Source organism: Pseudophryne corroboree, assembly GCF_028390025.1.
Source record: "Pseudophryne corroboree isolate aPseCor3 chromosome 3 unlocalized genomic scaffold, aPseCor3.hap2 SUPER_3_unloc_5, whole genome shotgun sequence".
Taxonomy (NCBI): Eukaryota; Metazoa; Chordata; class Amphibia; order Anura; family Myobatrachidae; genus Pseudophryne; species Pseudophryne corroboree.
Window position 1 is genome coordinate 3,591,822 of NW_026967541.1, and position 21,273 is coordinate 3,613,094.

The 21,273-nt window shown below is 46.0% G+C and overlaps 1 protein-coding gene across 1 annotated transcript in view; it reads right to left on the reverse strand.

Moving 5' to 3' along the window:
- Positions 1-19,472, reverse strand: part of LOC134984373 (oocyte zinc finger protein XlCOF7.1-like) — a gene marked incomplete at its 5' end in the record, with an annotated part of 102,522 nt that extends 83,050 nt beyond the window's left edge. Inside the window, one exon of the mRNA XM_063949970.1 lies at positions 18,953-19,472. Within this exon, the coding sequence (XP_063806040.1) occupies positions 18,953-19,472 (520 nt within the window). The remainder of the gene's footprint in view (positions 1-18,952) is intronic.
- Positions 19,473-21,273: the final 1,801 nt, after the last annotated feature.

A 21,273-nucleotide genomic window follows, 5' to 3' on the forward strand; every position in this document is an offset into this window, starting at 1 on the left:
ACTATTTTTTCCTCAAAATTGTTCTCCATTTCACAGGACAGCACCCCTTTATTATTACAGCACACAGAACAGTGCCCTTTTATTTTCACAGCACCCCTGTATACTTACAGCATAGAGGGCCAGTGTAATGTTATTTGAACAGCAGCACCCCTATATTTTCCAGCATACAGGAGGACAGTGCCCCTGCACCCTGTATAACACAGTGACAGCCAGGACAGCAACACCCATGTACAGCTGCAGCACATGAAACACCAGTGACAGCCAGGACAGCACTCCTAACACAGCACAGGTACACCACAGTGACTACAGCAGCACCCCTACAGAGCACACACTAACCCCACCCAATGCCACCACCCACAGAGAGAGACAGAGGTCTGTCTCCCTCACTCTCCAAGTCTGTGGTGAAAATGGCAGACATGTGGATGTTTATATGGAATCCAAATCCAGCGAGAATCTGACAGCGGGATGATGATGTTTTGCCTCATTCTGGTTTCCGAGTTTGGTTAGAAGTCCCGACCAGGCTCGGATCCAGGCTCAGAGCATGAAGTTCGGGGAGGTTCAGTTCTCAGGGAACCCAACCTGCTCATATCTAATAATAATGTGTAATGGGCATTACAGTGTGTAATAATGTGTAATGGGCATTACAGTGTGTAATAATGTGTAATGGACATTACGGTGTGTAATAATGTGTAATGGGCATTACGGTGTGTAATAATGTGTAATGGGCATTACGGGTGTGTAATAATGTGTAATGGGCATTACGGTGTAATAATGTGTAATGGGCATTACGGGTGTGTAATAATGTGTAATGGGCATTACGTGTGTAATAATGTGTAATGGGCATAACAGTGTGTAATAATGTGTAATGGGCATTACGGGTGTGTAATAATGTGTAATGGGCATTACGGTGTAATAATGTGTAATGGGCATTACGGGTGTGTAATAATGTGTAATGGGCATTACGTGTGTAATAATGTGTAATGGGCATAACAGTGTGTAATAATGTGTAATGGGCATTACGGGTGTGTAATTATGTGTAATGGGCATTACGGTGTAATAATGTGTAATGGGCATTACGGGTGTGTAATAATGTGTAATGGGCATTACGTGTGTAATAATGTGTAATGGGCATAACAGTGTGTAATAATGTGTAATGGGCATTAGAGTGTATGATAATGTGTAATGGGCATTACGGTGTGTAATAATGTATAATGGGAATTACAGTGTGTAATAATGTATAATGGGCATTACGGATGTGTAATAATGTGTAACGGGCATTATGGTGTGTAATTATGTGTAATGTGCATAACAGTGTGTAATAATGTGTAACGGCCCTGCAGATTTGTTTTAATTTTCAGCTGGGTGCTCATAAATGAAGTTGCTGTTTGTGTGTTACTATACAGGTTGTATGACACAGGTGTGTACATTACACTTGTACTTTGTAGTTAAATTGTGTATAATATTTTTCCCACATATGTGTCAGCAGAGGAAAATCACAAATTCTGGTCTGGATTCATTGAATTGTATCACGAGAACGAGTGCCTGTGGTGTGTAATAAGTGTGGACTATGCCAACAGGACACAGAGGAATTGGGCATATGACCAGCTGATCAGATACAATAGAGCCAGGAGCAGCTAACAGTGTTTTTGTAGGAGCACAAGAAGTACATGGAATCACAACGTTCAGGAGCTGGGACAGATGAGGTTTACAAGCCAACGCTGTGGTATTATGACCTCATGAAAATAACTTTGGAACAAGAGCCAAGGATAAGGTCACAGTGTAATCTGGAACCGGATTCTCCCACTCTTGTGGACACCGGAGAGTCTGGATCTGGTAAGTACATCAACATTTGTATTGTATTGTACACACACATTTTTACATGGAGTTCATTTTTGTTTTATACTGCAGGATATTACACCGGAGCTGGAAGTGGAGCCTTCCATGAGCGAGGCAACTGAAGTGGATGACCCAACCCCACAGCCATGACCCCCGAAACAGTGGAGGTCATCCGGAAACCCACTTTGCCCATCTCACAACAGTTTTTTACTCTCACTGAGGAGGTTCTTAATAGGCCTCGGGACTTGGAGCAATCGTTTGGCAATAACTTAATCGTGGTGGAAATGTGACAGATGGAGGAGGATCAAAAGAAGATCTACAAAGCGTCTGGTTCTTGATGCTACCTCATGCACATGATGACTCTCTTGTTGAGGTGCGTGAGATAACACTTGGGATAAGGTTGGATTATTATCCTCCCTGCGCTATCGCCCCTCGGTGTCTGATGCCGGTAGTCTGGCTTGTTAAAGCCTTTGTTGTGTAATGAATGACATCGGCCAATGAAATGCAATATCCTGAACCGGTTCTGGAACCTTTACTTATGATTATATGAAATGCAGTAGGCATACATATACAGTGCATTAATGCAGAAATCACTATTGTATGAATCAATTATATAAAGTACCGTGGAGCAAAATCATTCAGTTCATGTGAAAGTTCCGTGCACTCAGCATCTAATGCGGAGATGAATAAGATATCCAATGATCAGTCGGTGGTAGAGACCAGTGTCCCGTATCTCTACAGTGGCTACAAGTCTGTGTAATCTTGAGCGCTACCATTGCGGCCGTTCATCTTAGATGGTGGGACTCGGACATTGTTCAGGATGAACACAGGGGCTCCGGGCTGACTCCGCTCTGGCTGCCGTTCCTGCATCCTCAGTTGGTCTTGTTCCAGACTTCCCCGGGAGCTTGCGTCCTGCACCTGGCTCGTTGTTGCCTGGGGAGGGAATGTGCTGGCTCGGGCTCTGCAGAACCTTTTGCTGGACACCCCTCCCCTCAATGCAGAGACTCACCTTTTGTTCTCCTTTGGATGCCATCCATCTGTCCTTTCCGCTTGCAATTATCCTTGCTGTCCTGGTTCCATTTTTATGCACCCATCACTGGGGCTTCTTAGGAGTATCAGTGTCCTTAATATCTGTTCTTCTGGGTGACTTTGTGTCTGTATCTCCAACATGTTTCACTGTTCTCTGGCATAAGTGAGGTTAAGTAGCCATCTTGTGTGTGGGAGCATTTACTGTCGGTAGTTCATTCTTAGATTGTGATTGGTTTTTCTAGATGTCAATCAATAGTTCTTTAGTGGATTGGTTATTCATACTTTGATTGTGATTATTTTTTCTACATGTCAATCAATGGTTCTTCTGTGGATTGGTTATTCATACTTGGATTGTGATTGGGTTTTCTAGATATCAATCAATGGTTCTTCTGTGGATTGGTTATTCATACTTGGATTGTGATTGGTTTTTCTAGATGTCAATCAATGGTCCTTCTGTGGATTGATTGTTCAGTTAGTTTAGTGTTGCACATTTCTTGATAAAAGTAAAATTTCTTGATACAAGTAAATGGCTTAAACTGTTTGCTACTAGATGTCACATGTTATACATAAATCCCCGGTGTTCTTGCAGTCTGTTTTGAACATTGCATGTGACTATGTAACAGAAGACTATATTATGTTTCCCCAATAAGTGTGAATTGAATAAAATAGTCCCATGTTGTGCCTGTATTCTGTATAAATGTATTATTCCTATCAGAAAGGTGTTACCTAGTTGTTATAAATATAGTTACTTGGATACTAGTGGGCTTAGAGAGAGTGTTTGATCCCAGGATGTAAAGATATTATCTTCATATACAAATTATGGATCATACTTCATTGTCCTGGTTTAGGCCTTTGGGTGTTAGGGTCACCATGTGGATTATTATACGCAGTTCCTCCCTGTTGATGGTGTGTATGTAGTCACCCCTCTCCCGTTTTTCTTAACCTCCTTCAGCCCTGTGACCTTGAGTAGTGTGGGATCTGATTCATGATGTTCTTTGTAATGTAAGGAAAGTGGATGTTCTTCTGAACCTTTTTTTTATATTACGTATGTGTTCATTTATTCTTATTTTGAGTGGCCGTATAGTCCTTCCTATGTATTGTTGCGGGCAGGGACATTCTAACATATATATGATGCTATTGCTGTGGCATGTTAAGTTGTCCTGTATTTTACATTTTGTGAAATGTGAAAAGAGGATTTTAGTACTTACCGATAAATACATTTCTCTGAATCCACTCGGGGACACTGGAACAGCTTATACAGTAGGGGTGTGAAGCTTGCAACTGTAGGTGTGGCACAATCTAAAAATTATTAGCATTGTCTGTACATCCGGCTCCTCCCCCTTCACGCTCCACAACCCTCAGTTTGGAAAATTTGACGGAGAGAATAGGACATGAGACTACAAACCAATGGCGAGGAGCCTACCGTACAACAAATCAAACAGCATCCGAAAACCCATAACAGAAACCAACGCTGTTTGCACAAACTGTTTAACAAGAACCTTGAACACAGCAGGTTGACAGCATCGAGGCGGGCGTCCAGTGTCCCCGAGTGGATTCAGAGAAATGGATTTATCGGTAAGTACCAAAATCCTCTTTTTTCTTTCATCCACTAGGGGACACTGGAATAGCATTATACAGTAGGGGAAGCCCCAAAGTTACTCCCATGGGTGGGATTGCTGTCAGTGGCCTGCAAAACTAAGCATCCAACTTAGAATCTCTGGACGCAAACGTCTCGAACTTGTAGAATCTTGTAAACGTGTGTGCTGATGACCACGTTACCTTTGTGCAAAGCTTAGTAGTAGAGTCGCCTCTGGCAGCCGCCCATGAGGCACCCACGGATCTGGTGGTATGGACACCAACCTGAACCAGAACTCATTCACCACAGGATACATAAGCCTGCCTAATGGTAAGACTAATCCATCTGGCCAGGGTCTGCTTAAATGCTGGCCAACCCTTCTTTGGACCATCATAAAGACCAAACAAATGGTTCAACTTTTGGATGGACAACGTAACCTGTACATACATCTGTAGAGCTCTTACTAAGGCCAAAGACATGTCCCCATCTGCAACTCCTTGAAAAGATAGGACTGCAATTGGCTGGTTCACATGAAAATCCTCAAACAACCTTAAGAAGGAACTCTGCCATTGTTCGGAATTCTGCCTTATATCTTCATGGAAAATTAGAAAAAGGCCTCTTACATGATAAGGCTCCCAACTCAAGGACCCTTCTGGCCAAAGCTAGGGCAAGTAATAACGTGACCCTCCAAGAGAGATATTTCATCTCTGCTCTCTCCAAAGCCTCTAATGTTGATTTTAAATATCCCAACACTGGGGCGTGGCCTGGCTGCTGAAGGAGGCAGTCACGTACTTAAAGAGCTCCTGCGACCCGGGGCTCCTTTCTCTCTAAAAACCCCCTCTCTGGGTTCCCTTAGTACCCTCAGCAGCCCCCTGTCCCTCCTGTTCCCTCTGCAGTGCTCCTGTTAGGGCCGCGGAATCGGGGAGTGGTTTACACCGCTCCTGCAGGTTGCGGCCTACAGGGCTCACACAAGCTGGGGCCTCGATTTCTTCCCCAGACCGGCGGTAGCTCCAGTGCCTTCTGAATCAGGCCGCAGACCTCTCCAAGACCTCCATTCCTCATACTGCCTATTAGACACTCCCCGCTGCTTACCTCCGCTGCCCGGGGATTTGAGACTCGCTGCATGAGACGGGGCAGAAAGACACCCAGCGGCCATCTTTCCTGCACGCCTGCTCCTTGCTGTCTTTCTCCCACTGGGATCCAGAAGTGAGTACGATCCTCAGACTTGCAATCTGTGGGGCTCCAGCGGGGGGAGGGGGGGTGATCATAGGGCTGTGCACTGTATCAGAGGTGGTGACCTTACTGCCACCCGTATGCTGCTTGCAGCCCTGGTGCATTCTCCGTTTGGTTCAGCTAGCTCCCTGCTCTTACCGGAGCTATAACAGAATTATCACATGCTGCCGCCATCCATATACAGCTTAACCCCTCTGGCCGGGGAGGGCCATGGAGCCTGGGAAGCGGTGTTACAGCCGCATACTTTATGGCGCATGGTGTCCCATATCTACACCCAGACTGGACCGAGCCCTGATGTTATGTCGCTATGATTAGCCATATAGCTCCCTACCTATGTGTCTGCCTGCCTGATGTTGCCCTAAGGCCGCATGGGAGCTTTTGCATGACGACGATCCACATGTTTTTATATTGCCGAGGTTATGTGAAAGTGTAATACTGCACTGCCTTATTTGAAGACTGATCTCATGGTGAGAGGGATAAAGAAAAAAAGGCCAAGACCAAGCCGGACTTGATCCCATCCCCTGCAACCCGACATTTGTCTGACCTACGTCAGTTCTTAACTACTCCGACCTCAAACCCTGCTGCTTCCTCTACTGTTCTGTCCTCCCCAATTCTACATGGTCTGGTAGACGACATGTCATCCCCCGGGAATCTGCAGTCTCTACAGGCCTCCTCTTTGTCTGCAGAGATTAGCGAGATCCTATCTCATGTTAAATCACTTCTCACGAAACAAGATATTTTGGCCTTGGAGACTCACTTGCTTTCCACCATCACTCAGGAAGTGGCAGCGCTTCGACAAGACATCTCTCAAATTGCAGCCCATGTAGATATACTGGATTGCCATGAGTCATCTAGCATGGATACCCTAAACTAAATTTCCGGAGGTGCTTTCTCATCAGAGGGGCGATATCACTTTTCTCAAATCACATATTGAAGTTATGGATAATCGCTGCCGGTGAAATAATATCAGGGTCAGGGGCCTCCCAGAGAGCGTTCAACAGGCTGACCTGACGAATGCTTTAACTACAATATTTGGAGAACTTATTGACCTGGATCCAAACAAGGACATTACATTTGATAGAGCACACCGTGCCCTCCGTCCTGGCGGCTTGTCGTCTGACAGGCCACGCAATGTGATTTACAGGCTCCACTGTTATGTCCAAAAAGAGGAAATAATGAGGTCGGCCTGTCAGCTGGATAGTATTGACTTTCAAGGAGACAAGATTCAGTTATTTCCTGATCTCGCCTGGTTGACCTTGCAGCAGCGCCGAGCCTTGAAGCCTCTCACTGATTCCCTTAGGAAACTTGAACTGAAATACCGAAGGGGCTTCCCTTTTCCCCTTCAGGTTTCTCATAGTGGCAAAGTTGCGAGACTCTCCAGATCTTCAGACTTACAGGCCTTCTTCCCGACCTTGGGAATACCTCTGGTGCCCTGCCTGACTGGGAAGCTTTTTCACCACCTGCCGGATTTGCCTGTTGTGATTCCTCCAGATGACGCGTGGCAACAAGTGCGCTCCCCACGGACATAGGGGACTACTCCTGCTAGTTCACGTCCCTCTGAGCCTCCATGAAGGGGAGGTTTTGTCCCGTGCTGACGTGAATTCTCCTGTTACTCTTGTCGTACACTTGATTTTTTTTTAAAATGTTGCTATGTGTTGCTCACACGTGAGATCGGTTTTTGTAATGTTGTAATGGTTTCATAGATAAGTGATGGGGTATCGTTGGTATGTTATTTGGATTTTGTTTAAGCTGCATTCTTTATTTCCGTGATGATACTCATTTACATAATTGCTCAGCTTCCATAAAATTTGCTAAAAGGTTTTTAGATGATATTTTTAGTTTTTTCTATACGTTTCATTCTGTGCCTATGCGCACTCCTTGGTAATACTTCATATTTGATTAGGTTCCATATTGTGGGTGGTCGCTGTCCTTGGCCCCCCGTAGGACCCCATTATGCTGCACCCCTTGTTTCTTTGGGCTGGGAGTCGGCAGGATTCCACTCTTGTCCTTTTTGCAGTTGTCGTTTTTCTAATATTGTTAACATCTTTGTTAAATATCGTGGTACTTTGTGGCTTTCCACACTGCATCTTCTTCTCCTCCTTTCTCTGATTTCCTTCTCTTTCTATTTCCTTTCCTTGCTGTTCTTCCTTTCCCCCCTCAAGTTTCCATTGTAGGGATGACCATTGTGAATCTCTTAGGTCCGCTGTAACAATGGGGGTGAATGATCTACATGTCACTACCTTTAATGTTAAAGGGTTGAATGTTCCTGAGAAAAGGTCTAAACTCTTCAAATGGCTTAGAGATGAGAGAGTTGACGTTGCTTTTATTCAGGAAACGCATTTTAAGATGAGACATGTACCATCTCTGAAATGTCACTACTATCCTCATGTTTTCCTGTCTAATAGGCCGTTAGAAACTGATAAAAAAAAAAAAAAAATTGAGTATTAGTCTGTTCCTCCCTTGAGAGTAGGGATGTGTGTAACAATGACTGAACTTACTGTCAGCAATGCATTTTTGTGTGAATGGAATGACCGCTTGTGCGTTGTCAAGATCTACTTTGAATCTAGGGAAACAAACCCTGTTGATACAAAATTCTCTTTTCAAGTCTCGGACCTGGTCTCCCTAAACCATTCCAACCCTTACCCCCCATAGAAGGTCCAAGGTGAGATGTGTAGAGACCAGATTACTGGCTGTTGGGAACAGTCATTGTTATCCGAGGCTCCTCCAGCATAAGACTGAGCATCAAACTAGTAGAATCATGGACCAGAGTAACTTCCACTGTTGGTATAGTTCTATGATACTTGGTAGGCAGAATATCTGATTCTTCTGAATTTCATTTGACCAAGGAAAGCTTCCCGTCCCAGGGAAATCACCTTCCAGCCCGGTAACTATAGCTTCTGTACCGAAACACAAACTACCTAGGTCCATGTAAGAAGGCCTTGCAAACAGAAGTTGGATTCCCATGTCAATTCCAACCTACATACGACAATTCTTTTTCAGTGGGACTGCAATAATTTAAGAAAGTCCTGTGGACAGACTAGGCAGGGGTGAGGCCACCCTCATTATGGGATCCTTTCCCCTTCTGTGGAATCCAAAATTCGGTTAGATAATAAGATTTTACTCACCGGTAAATCTATTTCTCCGTAGTGGATGCTGGGAACCATGGGGAATAGCGGCTCCGCAGGAGACTGGGCACAACTAAAGAAAGCTTTAGGACTACCTGGTGTGCACTGGCTCCTCCCTCTATGACCCTCCTCCAGACCTCAGTTAGGATACTGTGCCCGGAAGAGCTGACACAATAAGGAAAGGATTTAGAATCCCGGGTAAGACTCATACCAGCCACACCAATCACACCGTATAACTCTTGATATTATACCCAGTTAACAGTATGAAATATAACTGAGCCTCACTACAGATGGCTCATAACAATAACCCTTTAGTTAGGCAATAACTATATACAAGTATTGCAGACAATCCGCACTTGGGATGGGCGCCCAGCATCCACTACGGACTACGAGAAATAGATTTACCGGTGAGTAAAATCTTATTTTCTCTGACGTCCTAGTGGATGCTGGGGACTCCGTAAGGACCATGGGGATTATACCAAAGCTCCCAAACGGGCGGGAGAGTGCGGATGACTCTGCAGCACTAAATGAGCAAACTCAAGGTCCTCCTCAGCCAGGGTATTAAACTTGTAGACTCTTGCAAAAGTGTTTGAACCCGACCAAGTAGCAGCTCGGCAAAGTTGTAAAGCCGAGACCCCTCGGGCAGCCGCCCAAGAACAGCCCACCTTCCTCGTGGAATGGGCTTTTACAGATTTAGGGTGCGGCAGTCCAGCCACAGAATGTGCAAGTTGACTCGTGCTACAGATCCAGCGAGCAATAGTCTGCTTAGAAGCAGGAGCACCCAGCGTGTTGGGTGCATACAGGATAAATAGCGAGTCAGTTTTCCTGACTTCCGCCGTCCTGGAAACACGTATTCTTGGGCCAAGTCCCAAGTAGCCGCAGGCACCACAATAGGTTGGTTCACATGAAAAGCTGATACCACCTTAGGAAGGAATTGGGAATGAGTCCTCAATTCCGCCCTATCCATATGAAAAATCAGATAAGGGCTTTTGCATGACAAAACCGCCAATTCTGATACACGCCTGGACAGACGCCAAGGCCAACAGCATGACCACTTTCCACGTGAGGTATTTTAGCTCTACGGATTTAAGTGGCTCAAACCAATGCGACTTCAGGGAATCCAACACCACGTTGAGATCCCACGGTGCCACTGGAGGCACAAACGGGAGCTGAATACACAGCACTCCCTTAACAAAAGTCTGAACTTCAGGCAGTGAAGCCAGTTCTTTTTTGGAAGAAAATGTACAGAGCCGAAATCTGGACCTTAATGGAACCCAATTTTAGGCCCATAGTCACTTCTGACTGTAGGAAGTGCAGAAATCGACCAAGTTGAAATTCCTCCGTTGGGGCCTTCCTGGCCTCACACAAAGCAACATATTTTCGCCATATGTGGTGATAATGTTTTGCGGTCACATCTTTCTTAGCCTTAATCAGTGTAGGAATGACTTCCTCCGGAATGCCTTTTTCCTTTAGGATCCGGTGTTCAACCGCCATGCCGTGAAACGCAGCCGCAGTAAGTCTTGGAACAGACAGGGCCCCTGCTGCAGCAGGTCCTGTCTGAGCGGCAGAGGCCATGGGCCCTCTTAGATCATTTCATGAAGTTCTGGGTACCAAGCTCTTCTTGGCCAATCTGGAACCACGAGTATAGTTCTTACTCCTCTCCTTCTTATTATTCTTAGTACCTTAGGTATGAGAGGCAGAGGAAGGAACACATACACCGACTGGTACACCCACGGTGTTACCAGAGCGTCCACAGCTATCGCCTGAGGGTCCCTTGACCTGGCGCAATATCTTTTTAGCTTTTTGTTGAGGCGGGACGCCATCATGTCCACCTGTGGCCTTTCCCAAAGGTGTATAATCATTTGGAAGACTTCTGGATGAAGTCCCCTCTCTCCCGGGTGGAGGTCGTGCCTGCTGAGAAGATCTGCTTCCCAGTTGTCCACTCCGGAAATGAACACTGCTGACAGTGCTAACACATGATTTTACGCCCATCGGAAAATCCTTGTGGCTTCTGCCATCGCCCTCCTGCTTCTTGTGCCGCCCTGTTGGTTTACATGGGCGACCGCCATGATGTTGTCTGACTGGATCAGCACCGGCTGGTGTTGAAGCAGGGGTCTTGCCTGACTTAGGGCATTGTAAATGGCCCTTAGTTCCAGAATATTTATGTGTAGGGAAGTCTTCTGACTCGACCATAGTCCTTGGAAGTTTCTTCCCTGTGTGACTGCTCCCCAGCCTCGAAGGCTGGCATCCATGGTCACCAGGACTCAGTACTGTATGCCGAATCTGCGGCCCTCTAGAAGATGAGCACTCCGCAGCCACCACAACAGTGACACCCTGGTCCTTGGAGACAGGGTCATAAGCCGATGCATCCGAAGATGCAACCCGGACCACTTGTCCAACAGATCCCACTTAAAGATACTTGCATGGAACCTGCCGAATGGAATTTCGTCGTAAGAAGCTACCATCTTTCCCAGGGACTCGCGTGCATTGATGCACCGACACCTGTATTTGTTTTAGGAGGTCTCTGACTAGAGATGACAACTCCTTGGCCCTCTCCTCCGGGAGAAACACTTTTTCCTGTTCTGTGTCCAGAACCATACCCAGGAACAGTAGACGCGTCGTAGGAAACAGCTGCGACTTTGGAATATTCAGAATCCAGCCGTGCTGTTGTAGCACTTCCCGAGGTAATGCTACTCCAACCAACAACTGCTCCCTGGACCTCGCCTTTATAAGGAGATCGTCCAAGTACGGGATATTTATAACTCCCTTTTTTTGAAGGAGTATCATCATTTCGGCCATTACCTTGGTAAATACCCTCGGTGCCGGGGACAGACCAACGGCAACGTCGGGAATTGATAATGACAGTCCTGTACCACAATTTTGAGGTACTCCTGGTGAGGAGGGTAAATGGGGACATGCAGGTAAGCATCCTTGATGTCCAGTGATACCATGTAATCCCCTTCGTCCAGGCTTGCAATAACCGCCCCAAGCGATTCTATTTTGAACTTGAACCTTCGTATATAAGTGTTCAAGGATTTCAATTTTAGAATGGGCCACACCGAACCGTCTGGTTTCGGTACCACAAACATTGTGGAATAGTAACCCCGGCCTTGTTGAAGGAGGGGTACCTTGATTATCACCTGCTGGAAGTACAGCTTGTGAATTGCCGCCAGTACTACATCCCCTTTCTCCGAGGGCAGCAGGCAAGGCTGATGTGAGGTAACGGCGAGGGGGAGTTGCCTCGAACTCCAGCTTGTATCCTTGTGATACTACTTGTAGAACCCAGGGATCCCCCTGTGAGCGAGCCCACTGGTCGCTGAGGTTCCCAAGATGCGCCCCCACCGCACCTGGCTCCACCTGTAGAGCCCCAGCATTATGCGGTGGACTCAGAGGAAGCGGGGGAAGATTTTTGATCCTGGGAACTGGCTGTCTGGTGCAGCTTTTTCCCTCTACCCTTGTGTGCGCCTTTGACCCGCTTGCTTTTCTGAAGCCGATGCTTTCTTAGGTTGTGAGGAAACCTGAGGTAAAAATTTTCTTCCCAGCTGTTGCTGTGGATACGAGGTCCTAGAGACCATCCCCAAACAATTCCTCATCCTTATAAGGCAGAATCTCCATGTGCCTTTTAAAATCAGCATCACCTGTCCACTGCCGGGTCCCTAATACCCTCCTGGCAGAATGGACATTACCTTAATTCTGGATGCCAGCCGGCAAATATCCCCCTGTGCATCCCTCATATATAAAAGACGACGTCTTTAATATGCTCTATGGTTAGCCAAATAGTATCCCTGTCGAGGTAACAATCTGACAGAGTAACAGACCACGCTGCAGCAGCACTATCCATGCTGAGGCAATTTCAGGTCTCAGTATAGTACCTGAGTGTGTAAATACAGACTTCAGGATAGCCTCCTGCTTTTTATCAGCAGGCTCCTTCAAGGTGGCCGTATCCTAAGACGGCAGTGCCACCTTTTTTGACAAACGTGTGAGCGCCTCATCCACCCTAGGGGATATCTCCCAACGTGACCTATCCTCTGGCGGGAAAGGGTACACCATTAGTAACTTTTTAGAAATTACCAGTTTCTTATCGGGGGAACCCACGCTTCTTCACACACTTCATTCACTCATCTGATGGGGAAACAAAACACTGGCTGCTTTTTCTCCCCAAACATAAAACCCTTTTTTAGTGGTACTTGGGTTAATGTCAGAAATGTGTAACACATTTTTCATTGCCGAGATCCTGCTACGGATGTTCCTAGTGGATTGTGTGTATGTCTCAACCTCGTCGACACTGGAGTCAGACTCCGTGTCGACATCTGTGTCTGCCATCTGAGGTAGCGGGCGTTATTGAGCCCCTGATTACCTTTGAGATGCCTGGGCAAGCGCGGGCTGAGAAGCCGGCTGTCCCACAGCTGTTACGTCATCCAGACTTTTATGTAAGGAGTTGACACTGTCGGTTAATACCTTCCACCTCTCCATCTACTCTGGTGTCGGCCCCACAGGGGGCGACATCCCATTTATCGGCATCTGCTCCGCCTCCACATAACCTTCCTCCTCAAACATGTCGACACAGCTGTACCGACATACCGCACACACACACAGGGAATGCTCTGACTGAGGACAGGACCCCACAAAGTCCTTTGGGGAGACAGCGAGAGAGTATGCCAGCACACACCAGAGCGCTATATAATGCAGGGATTAACACTATAACTGAGTGGTTTTTCTCCAACAGTTGCTTGTATATACAATATTGAGCCTAAATTTAGTGCCCCCCTCTCTTTTTAACCCTATGAGCCTGAAAACTACAGGGGAGAGCCTGGGGAGCTGTCTTCCAGCTGCACTGTAAAGAGAAAATGGCGCCAGTCTGCTGAGGGAGATAGCCCCGCCCCTTTTTCGGCGGACTTCTCCCGCTTTTTTATGGATCTCTGGCAGGGGTATTTTACACATATATAGCCTGTATGACTATATATTGTGTAGATTTGCCAGCCAAGGTGTTTAATATTGCTGCTCAGAGAGACCCCCCCCAGCGCCCTGCACCCATCAGTGACCGGAGTGTGAGGTGTGCATGAGGAGCAATGGCGCACAGCTGCAGTGCTGTGCGCTATCTTGGTGAAGACCGAAGTTTTCTGCCGTCGATTTCCAGGACCGTCTTCTTGCTTTTGGCTCTGTAAGGGGGACGGCGGCGCGGTTCCGGGACCAGACGATCGAGGTCGGGCCCTGTGTTCGATCCCTCTGGAGCTAATGGTGTCCAGTAGCCTAAGAAGCCCAAGCTAGCTGCAAGCAGGTAGGTTCGCTTCTTCTCCCCTTAGTCCCTCGTAGCAGTGAGTCTGTTGCCAGCAGATCTCACTGAAAATAAAAAAACTAAAATATACTTTCTTTTTCTAGGAGCTCAGGAGAGCCCCTAGTGTGCACCCAGCTCAGCCGGGCACAAGATTCTAACTGAGGTCTGGAGGAGGGTCATAGAGGGAGGAGCCAGTGCACACCAGGTAGTCCTAAAGCTTTCTTTAGTTGTGCCCAGTCTCCTGCGGAGCCGCTATTCCCCATGGTCCTTACGGAGTTCCCAGCATCCACTAGGACATCAGAGAAAACTCTGATATGCTGTGCTAGGCACAATCTGTATTTGTGGAAGCATTTACTGCCTGTATTTATTTATGCTAGTATCGGTACCCTCTTCGGTATGAGAGGCAGTCCCTTGTTCCACTCCTACTCTAGGTTAGGAAGGGGTGTTATAATAGGTTTCTGCCATTTTGTTATACCCGAGTGATGGAGTCATTTTAATTATGAATTCCTCCTTGCTTTGGATGGGCTCGCAGCCCTACTCAAATGTTGAAATACATGTCAGGTCTTGTTTTCCTAACCCTGACGGGTCACTGAACCGGTTGTGCGCCCATAGTGAACTGTCACGCACCCCATGGCTGTTAACTTTAGTGCTTATTTGTTTAAGCAACCAAAGCAATCCTTGCGGTCTTATTTACCTTAAATAAATATATACAAACCGCTCAAGACCGCCAACTGTTGTACAGATAGAGTTGTACTGGCTGACAATATCAGATGCTCCCTTCTCCTTCGGACCTGTCATCAGTGTCCATTGGACGAATTATACATATACACCCACATAAATACATATATATACACGTATGTACACAAACATATAATTAGAAGGACGCCAAAGGTGACCTTGCATGTCATCTTTATAATAGGCAACGGAATACCGTAGTAGATGACGGGAACAAACGTCCAGTGGATTTATCTGGCTGGATTCCCTGAGAGATAGCAAGAAAAAGAGAAAACCAAAAAGGTGGGAGTGGGGGATGCCGCCATGCTAGCCTGTCCGGATCCAGAGGAGGGAGGGGTAGTGGTGGATGCTGCGCTGCTAGTCTGCCTGGCTATAAAAAGTTAAGAGTCATATAACGTTTCCTTCAGATATGCAAACTATCTACTCATAGTAATGATGCGTCGGATTCTCCCTGTGGAGAGATACAGATCCCATTAGCAGGGATCCTTGTCTCTCTATACTTAAGACTCTTGTCCCTCTTTTGTTAGGTGGACGCAGCCTGTCTTTCTTCTTCTGGGGAAGCCTGCACCCGCCTCTGATTTAGGAGGGATTGGTCCTGTCTTCCCTCAGTAAAGCCTGCACCAGCCTTCGATTTAGGAGGGATTGGGCAATTTATTTCTTTCAGAAAAACCTGCACCCTCCTTTTATGTAGGTGGGATTGGGCCAATCTTAAAAAATTTAAATCTTTATGGAGCAGTAGCTCCCTTCTCTGCTTCTTTCCTCCTAGCACAATTTTTCAAACTGAGGGATGTGGGGCGTGAAGGGGGAGGAGCCGGTTGTGCAGACAATGCTAATTTTTAGGTTGTGCCACACCTCCGGTTGCAAGCTTCACACCCTACTGTATAATGCTGTTCCAGTGTCCCCTAGTGGATGAAAGAGAAACAGACATTACTGTTTGGGTAGGTGTGGTGCTTCTAGCTTTTGTTGTCTTGCTCCCATGCAGTTCCCATAGTGGTAGAAGACCCCTTTTTATGTGTTCCGTCTATAGTAGTTTGTGTTTTGTTTTTGGTGGTACGCAGCTGTGTACCAGCTTCTTAATGTCTGGTGCTTTCAGGAACACTACTTTTGGAGGTATGATATCTGCTAGTGTGTCATCTTGAAGTATCGGCAAGTGTTTATCTTTTTAATCTGATTTGCTTGTTTTATGTATTGTGTTATGAAAAGGATCTCTTCTTCTATTTTCTGTTCTGGTCTCTTTTTGTATTGTAGGGGGAGGCCTATAATTTCCCTTACCCATGGTATATGCCGTCTGTACCTTTTCTGTATTATACTGTTTCTCTCTAAATTTTAAACTTCGTTCTTGTCCTTGTGTCTCATAATCGCTGACTCGGAGTAGTTCCTCCTGAGTATTTTGAATTGTCCTACTGGGATACTGTTCAACCAGTTTGGGTGGTGGCAGCTGGAGGTTAGCATGAAGCTACGGACGTCCACTGGTTTGTTGAACGTGTTAGAATGTATTTCGTTATCTGTGATGAATATGTAAATATGTCATTACTACCACAGTGTTTGTTTCTTGACCTCATTGTCCCGGACTTCTGATCATTGTGATCTATGCACTTATGTTCCTTCTAAAAGCACTGTTCAGAAATCTACACTTTATCTTCTCTCCCCAATGTATGGTGGCAGCACTGATATTCTGTGGGATACGCCTGATTCTTCTAGTGGTTACTGTTGGCATAGTCCTTTCAAAAAAAAAAAGACACTTGTTCTCATGATAGAGTCACTGAATCCAGACCAGAATTGGTGATTTTCTTCTATTTTTTTATATATATAAAGTTTTTTTGAAAAAAAAAAATTTCTTGTTTAATTAATAGTTGTTAATGCAAATGTCATTTTGTGTGACATATGTTTGTAAGAATCAGAGGGTCAGAGAGACGTTATGGAGCCAATGTATCATTTAATATTTGCTACTAATTCCCCCAAAACAACCGGACCTCTCAAATGTAAGTAAAAAGGACTGCAGCAGGTATCTCCCACACCTTCATACATGTACATTTCCAGGCAAGGGTCAGGTAAGTTGTTTTTTTTTTCAAATACAACCCTAATTCACTTACAAGTAAAAAAACATTTGAACAGACATAAATTATTTAAAACCAACAAATAAAACTATTTCTTTACACAGAGAGACCCCCCCCCCCCCCGTAATATCATCCCACTATTCAAATTTTTTGTCAAAATCGGACACAGCCAAAATCACACCGGAAATCTTTTGACTTCACTCAGCAGTTGCTGGTGGTGGCAAAATGCACATGCACAGCGGCCGCGTGGACACACATTGCGGCCGCATGCCTGAGGGGCGAAAGCGAGTGGGCCGGGACCATTCTCCGGTGGGCTGTGTGATGTCACATCTGCGTTCATCTCTGATTAACCCCCTATAAGCTTCCAGAGTGCACCTCATATCTCATCTTTTCCAAATTACTACAAATGATATGAGATCGGTAGCAGCACTACTTTCAGGATTATTACACAGAACACACATAAAGGCAGCCCCTGATACTGCGGCCATCCACCCTGTCTCCCCCCCACTACTGCCATCCGCCCGTCTCCCTCTACTGCCACCGCCCCATCTACCTCCACTACTGCCATCGCCCCGTCTCCCCCCACTACTGCCACCGCCCCGTCTCCACCCACTACTGCCATCCGCCCGTCTCCCTCTACTGCCACCGCCCTGTCTCCCCCCACTACTGCCACCCACCCCATCTCCCCCCACTACTGCAACCCACCCCTTCTCCCCCCACTACTGCCACCCACCCCATCTCCCCCCACTACTGCCACCGCCCGTCTCCTTCCACTACTGCCACCGCCCCGTCTCCTTCCACTTCTGCCACCCGCCCCGTCTCCTTCCACTTCTGCCACCCGCCCCATCTCCTTCCACTACTGCCACCACCCTGTCTCCCCCCACTACTGCCACCCACCCTGTCTTCCCCCACTACTGCCATCTGCCCTGTCTCCCCTCACTACTGCCACCCACCCTGTCTCCCCCCTACTGCCATCCACCCCATCTGCCTCCATTACTGCCACCCGCCCCGGCACCCTCCATTACTGCCACTGCCCTGTCTCCCCCCCCACTACTGCCACTTGCTCTATCTCCCTCCATTATTGCCACCCGCCCTGCCTCCCCTCCACTGCCACCCACCATCTCTCCCCTACTACTGCCACCGCCCTGACTCTCCCCACTGCCACCCACCTGTCACCCGACATCCAATCACTAGTTGGGGATTTATGGTACTACTAACAGTCCTTCATCAACAGGTGGAAGTAACCAGGGCGGTAAGGAGGCAGATGCTGCTTCTGGTACATGGACCCTGGTCATGTAGGTCTGGGAGAGTCAGTAAGATTATGTAACCGATCACCATCTTACAGGCAGCCGGTGAAGGGAGCAGAGAATGGGTGTTATGTGGCAGGAACGAGCTGGTTAGGTAACAGCCTGGCTGCTGCATTCTGTACAAGCTACAAGCGGTGCAATTCTGTTGCTGGGAGACCCAGGTAGAGGACATTGCAGTAGTCTTTGCATGATGATACAAGTGCATGTATGACTGTAGGTAGATCTTCTGAGGGAAATAAGTGCTGGAGTCTGGCTATGTTCCTCAGATGAGGATCTGATTGTGGCTGATACCTGATGTCTCCGTGTCACTCCACCATCCAGGACACCAAGATTCCGCACATGATCAGCATTTTGTAACTCTGAACCCACAAGCGTATGTCTGGTTGGTAACAAAGCTGAGCTCTAGCCCTGTCCTTTGTTGGTGAGCTTCTATCATATGATTCTGTTTCGCCAGGACTGAGTCACAGCCAACTGGCATCACCCATACCTGGAGCTCAGCTAGACAACCATTTAGGATTGGTACTGGGTTCTCAGTACCCGGAGCAAAAGACAGGTCATCTGTATAGCAGTGGCAGATGAGGACATGACATCTGATTATTATACCCAGTGATAGCATGTATATTGCAAAAAGCATAGGAGATAGGATAATAACCTTTAAGAACAATGCATAGCAATAAGTAGTATACTACAGAAGACTAAAATGGTTCCTCACCTCAGTGATGTTTATTGCGTGTAACAAGAGCGGATTTATTTCTCAGAACATGGAAATGGCTTCTCACCTGTGTGACTTCGCTGATGTGTAACAAGTTGTGATTTTTGTGTAAAACATTTTCCACACTTAGAGCAAGAAAATGGTTTCTCACCTGTGTGACTTCTGTGGTGTAAAACAAGAGCTGATTTGTGTGCAAAACATTTCTCACACTCAGAACATGGAAATGGTTTCTCACCTGTGTGACTTCTCTGATGTTTAACAAGAACTGATTTGTGTGCAAAACATTTCTCACACTCAGAACATGGAAATGGCCTCTGACCTGTATGACTTCGCTGATGTGTAACAAGTTGCGATTTCTGTGTAAAACATTTCCCACATTCAGTGCAAGAAAATGGCTTCTCACCTGTGTGACTTCTCTGATGTATAACAAGATCGGATTTGCATATAAAACATTTCCCACACTCAGAACATGGAAATGGCCTCTCACCTGTATGCCTTCTCTGATGTGTAACAAGTTTTGATTTCCGGATAAAACATTTCCCGCACTCAGAGCAAGAAAATGGCTTCTCACCTGTGTGACTTCTGTGATGTATAACAACGTCTGATTTGCATGCAAAACATTTCCCACACTCAGAACATGGAAATGGCCTCTCACCTGTATGCCTTCTCTGATGTGTAACAAGTTGGGATTTCCGGATAAAACATTTCCTGCACTCAGAGCAAGAAAATGGCTTCTCACCTGTGTGACTTATGTTATGTCTAATAAGATCTGATTTGTGTGCAAAACATTTCCCACACTTAGAACATGGAAATGACTTCTCACCTGTGTGACTTCGCTGATGTGTAACTAGTTGTGATTTCCAGGTAAAATATTTTCCACACTCAGAACATGGAAATGGCCTCTCACCTGTGTGACTTCGCTGATGTGCAACAAGTTGTGATTTCCGGATAAAACATTTCCCGCACTCAGAGCAAGAAAATGGCTTCTCACCTGTGTGACTTCTGTTATGTCTAATAAGATCTGATTTGTGTGCAAAACATTTCCCACACTCAGAACATGGAAATGACTTCTCACCTGTGTGACTTCGCTGATGTGTAACAAGTTGTGATTTCCAGGTAAAACATTTCCCACACTCAGAGCATGGAAATGGCCTCTCACCTGCCTTACCTGTCTGATGGGTAATAAGCTTTGTGTTCTGTGTAAAACATTTGGCATCTATAGACCAGGGAAACACTGTATCTACTGTCAGAGCTGTAACAGATGCCCCAATATCAGAGTGATCAGGAGAACATTTCCCAGGATCAGAGGGATCAGCTGATAGAGCTGGATGTATAATTAGGGTAATGGGATTAGCTCCTGGAGAATCCTGTCTACTGTCATTATCTTTTATGTCACAATCCGGTGATAACATTAGATGTCCTTCTGAGATATTCCTGCTTGTGTGTCCATCTGCTGGAAATAAAATACATTATGGAAATGTGACATTTTCTGTAACAATATTAATCTTGTAAACAATAGGAGAAGACGACTCTCTGGGACACTTAATTGTAAATGTGTGTGTATAATAAAACAACTTTTAATGAAGGCTTTATAATATTGTGTCTCAGACTATCATTGTGTCCACCCTCCTGAGAACACTCACAATAACAAATGTAATATTATAATAAGACTTAGATATATCTCTCTCTTGTACTGGTAACTAACCATGAAGTATAAATGGAGATGTAGTCACTCGCCAAGTCCTATGTCAGCATCAATGTAAAACAATGGATGGGGAACATATCGTATGAATTGGAGATTCTAGATGAACAATAATATCAGTCATATGAGCTGATGGATCAGAGAAATGTCTCCTAACGTTACTCCTGGAAGCATTGGTACGGTAGCATTCCTTTATGTGTGTGCTCATATGCTGGTAAGCCTGTACATGTGTTACTCACCCTTATATAAGGTATATTGCTACAGCAGAGTAGGTGTGGAACAAGGTACTTTACATGCAATACGCCATTTGATACCCTGCAATCATCATTATCATCTGCTAGGTTATAATCCACTCTTACACACCCATCATCAGTGTCTTACCTCTATTCTCTCAATAGTAATAAGGATGATGTGTGTACGGTAAGTATGATATAGAGAATTACATGTCAGGATCTATACAGCTGCTGCCATACTTCTGCTTCTCATACATGTGCTACTGGCAGCAGTGCACATCTGAGTGAGAGTGCAGGGAAGACAGCAGAGTCTGATGAGAAAGAGATTGGATCTGCCTTTGCAGGGATGTACCACACCTGTCACCCTTGTTAGTATATAAAATAAATAAAAGTGGCGTGGCCTGAGTCCATCCAGACGTACTTTCTGGAGTTCTCCTCACTAAGTGGCTTCTT